Genomic DNA, 3,946 nt, shown 5'->3' with positions numbered 1-3,946 from the left:
GGGGGGGGGATCAAATTCTGTGGGAAACACTGCACTATGTTCCAGAAATTAAACAAAGGAGTCAAATGTAGGCGTTTCAGGCAGGGGGGGGGAGTGTGTGGGAGAGAAACTCATTCTGGAGGGAACAGGGATTCTAGCCTTTGCAGACCATTTACATGTACTAAAACCTATAACGCACTACAGGAAAGGGGAAACTCCCCAACAATGAAAGGGCCCCTTTCAAGTGAGTTATGAAGCATAAGTAAGGACACATTTCCTCAGTAGTTGGCTGCATCAGATGCTCACAGCATGCACAGTCATAAATACATTGTGTCTATAAATGATAAGAATGCAACACTTAATATTTGGACACTTACACTGTGATTATTCATTTATTGTGTGCGAATGATTGGACGAAACATGTCTTGGTCTTTGTGTCCTTGTCATGTTTTAATGTCCACACACTTGTGGTATGACATAACATGTAAGATCAACACACTGTTCTATGCAAAGAAGGTGTTAGAGAGAAGCAAACGGAGCAGCTGGGGTCATTCAGATGATCTTGTTCCTGTTAATTTAGCAAATGATACATGTGACACATTCTCACTACCTAACCTGATGATTAATTGTTCTTTTCATTCTGTGCAGGACTCTATAAATGCCCTGGTCTTAGACTTGGACTACCCTGCACTACGCAAGAACAAAAACATCGAAACCTTTTTAAACAGATGTGAGTCATTTATGTGTTTATGAGACAAAGAGATGGAAATGCCCCATTTTAAAGCTAAATATTTGTAATTGTGGTACATTTAAAATATAATTAATTGTGTTATTTATTCTCTATATACTCAGATGAAAAAGTCATAACACAGACTCGAGACCTCCAGATGAAGTCAGAAGACTTTGACAGAGTTAAAGTCATCGGTCGAGGGGCATTTGGTGAAGTCCAACTCGTGAGTATTGTTTAAAAAAAAAAGAAGTTTTTCTCATTTAATTATCAAGTCTCTAACATTAGGGTTCCTAGAAGACTACACATGCATACATGTCATTGCAACAGTTGGTTTGATGAGTTGGTCTGTTTTCAAAGTAAAAATATCTCTGAATATTCTTGAGTGTTCAATGAATGGAGAATTCTAAATGCAATGTGCTTTATTGCACAACATTGAATTGAAAATATGGTCAGTGATTTTATGTAGTTTGCATAACATGCAATTAATCATTTAGCCAAAATGTGGCTCAGAATAAGTTAGACATTGAAAACAATCTAAAATTCTGAATGACTTTTCCAACTGTTAATACCTGTGTGTCTCCGCCATGCAGGTCCGGCATAAAGCCTCTCAGAAGGTCTACGCCATGAAGCTGCTGAGCAAGTTTGAGATGATCAAACGCTCAGACTCAGCTTTCTTCTGGGAAGAGAGGGACATCATGGCCTTCGCCAACAGCCCCTGGGTGGTGCAGGTAAGACACGTGCTCTGCTTCTGAATATTCCTGTCTGGTGCTTCCACAGTTATCTCCTCCGTTATGTCCCCCGTTAATAAATACAATTTAATACCATTTCGAGGTGTTTTTTGATTATTTTTAAAAGGTATACAAAATTGTGTTTGTGAAAACTGTTATATTTTATACATATTTTTTCTTGATTTATTAAGAGCTGCAACAAAGTAGCAATTCGCATACATATACACTCTGTGTATATTGACACCAACAATAATATCTGATTAAAATGTATACACCACTGTATATGTTGCAGATACATGTTATTTAGTTAATTGATTTCAAATGTTACTTAAATTTCCTATGTTTGTATTAATATCTTTATTCAATTTTCTTATTTTATCGAATATTTTTATTTTAACTTCTTATGGTTACCATTGGAAATGCAAAGATCCACATTGTTCATCCCTATGTGTCACCAATTCCAAAATACTAAACTAATGAGGGCTTCTGTTTGGTCCGTCAGTTGTGCTGTGCCTTCCAAGACGAGCACTTCCTGTACATGGTGATGGAGTACATGCCGGGCGGAGACCTGGTGAACCTCACCAGCACCTACGACGTGCCTGAGAAGTGGGCCAAGTTCTACACGGCAGAGGTGGTGATGGCTCTGGAAGCCATCCACTCCATGGGCTTCATCCATCGAGACGTGAAGCCCGACAACATGCTGCTGGACAGACTGGGACACCTCAAGCTGGCCGACTTCGGCACGTGCATGAAGATGGACACTGTGAGTTGTATACACGTGCACGCGCAGCAGCATCTTGCGTTTATTAGTGCTTGTTTATACTGCAATCTGTTTATATATTTGACTTATAAGTAAATACATTTCTACTAGCGGGAGGCACAACAATATCACAACTCAAGTCACCGGATGATCTTACAGTGATAATTACTGCAATTAAAGGACATATTTATTTCGCAGATGCATCGTATTTATTTTGACCTCCGTGTTGTCCATCAAGCTTTATTAGGAAAATAATCTCAGTCAAAAAACAAAACTGTCTCCGTATTTAAATCAGCCCTTCTAGTAGTTGTTACGCATTTGAGATCTTCCACTATAATGTTACTCAGTTGGAGCGCACATTTTTCTCTCCGTTGTGTCATCAGGTGGTATGTTTAGAATAATATCCATAGTTTCTCTTAAGATATAACAAAAATATTGACTTTAGGGTTCCTTAAACCTGCAGGATTTGAAAGATCTTAATGTATGGACTTGCGTTGCAGACCGGCATGGTGCACTGTGATACGGCGGTGGGGACTCCGGACTACATCTCTCCTGAGGTGCTGAAGTCCCAGGGAGGAGACGGCTATTATGGCAGAGAGTGTGACTGGTGGTCCGTCGGCGTCTTCATCTTCGAGATGCTTGTTGGTCAGTGAACATAGAAGGATATCACTGAGTGTACACAACAAGAGTGGAGAGCTGCTATCTGAAAATATGTTTGCGTAAACAAAGGACTGTACTTCTGTTCTTGGCCTGTTGGAATCTTCTTATTACCTAAACAAATCTGTCTATTTTCAATATTCCAGTGCCGTTTATTATCGCTAACTTGCTGTTTTGCTGTTAGGTGACACACCGTTCTACGCCGACTCTCTGGTGGGAACCTACAGTAAGATCATGGACCACAAAAACTCCCTCAACTTCCCTGATGACGTGGAGATCTCCAAAGACGCCAAGAATATCATCTGTGCCTTCCTGACTGACCGGTACACAGAGAAACAGTCTTTCACACTTCTAAATGTGCCTGTGTGACGCTCAAACGGCTGTGTGGAATAGGGAGATTCAAATCCCTAATCAACATTGAATGCTGTGCAGCTTCAGCTGTTCTATTGGATTTCTATTCATTTGGTTAAAAGCAGTATTTTTTTTTTTTTAATTCCAGCACATTTGCAGAAAGGGATATGATATGGATCAAATTAATTATAATCTTTTTGATTGGTGCTTTCACAAAATAATAACCCAGTATGTAATAAAAAAAGTTAGAACAATCATACACGTATTTACTGTAATGAAGCGTATCAAAGCAGTAAAACATCAGGCGGTAATTACTTATGTACATTTATTTCTCTCCTAAACATGAGATGCTACCATCTGTTGAATGAGCTAGAACTATTTATTTTCCAATTGATACAATTCCTTTTTGCAGATCTGCTTAATCAAACAGACAACAGTGTTACATTTATACATTTGATTCATTTATGTTCAGCAACTCTAGGTCTCATTTGTAATTAGGGGTGCGCGGTATTGTTTAAATATAATATCACAATATTTTGCAAGCAGTATCACGAAAGACGATATTTATCACGATATCTTTTCATGTCGGTTATTATGGTTATTTTTCAAGTTACTTAACAGTACAACCAGTACATACAGGTAACAACAACTAAAATAAAAAGGAGTAACAGACCAAAATACCATTTCAAGCTGGTTTTAATTCTAAAACATCAATGAGGAAAAGTCAGTGCCAAACAATTC

General features: G+C 38.5%; 1 protein-coding gene across 1 annotated transcript; it reads left to right on the top strand.

The window, feature by feature from the left end:
• Positions 1-625: 625 nt before the first annotated feature.
• On the top strand, positions 626-3,340 carry LOC104966970 (rho-associated protein kinase 2-like). Its single transcript, XM_010796330.1, has 6 exons — positions 626-709; positions 832-932; positions 1,300-1,437; positions 1,940-2,200; positions 2,698-2,842; positions 3,039-3,340. Exons 2-6 carry the CDS (start codon positions 867-869, stop codon positions 3,221-3,223), a joined length of 795 nt encoding a protein of 264 aa, XP_010794632.1. The 5' UTR covers positions 626-709; positions 832-866; the 3' UTR covers positions 3,224-3,340.
• Positions 3,341-3,946: the final 606 nt, after the last annotated feature.

Source organism: Notothenia coriiceps, unplaced genomic scaffold (assembly GCF_000735185.1).
Source record: "Notothenia coriiceps isolate Sejong01 unplaced genomic scaffold, NC01 NC01_scaffold00037250, whole genome shotgun sequence".
NCBI classification, from domain to species: Eukaryota; Metazoa; Chordata; class Actinopteri; order Perciformes; family Nototheniidae; genus Notothenia; species Notothenia coriiceps.
Note: the sequence above shows the minus strand (reverse complement) of the source record. Positions and strands in the feature narration are given on the sequence as shown.

Coding starts and splice junctions, on each gene's coding strand:
- LOC104966970 (XM_010796330.1), top strand. CDS start 867: ATGAAGTCAGAAGACTTTGACAGAGTTAAAGTCATCGGTCGAGGGGCA. Junction 933..1,299: donor CATTTGGTGAAGTCCAACTC/GTGAGTATTGTT, acceptor TCCGCCATGCAG/GTCCGGCATAAAGCCTCTCA. Junction 2,843..3,038: donor CATCTTCGAGATGCTTGTTG/GTCAGTGAACAT, acceptor TTTTGCTGTTAG/GTGACACACCGTTCTACGCC.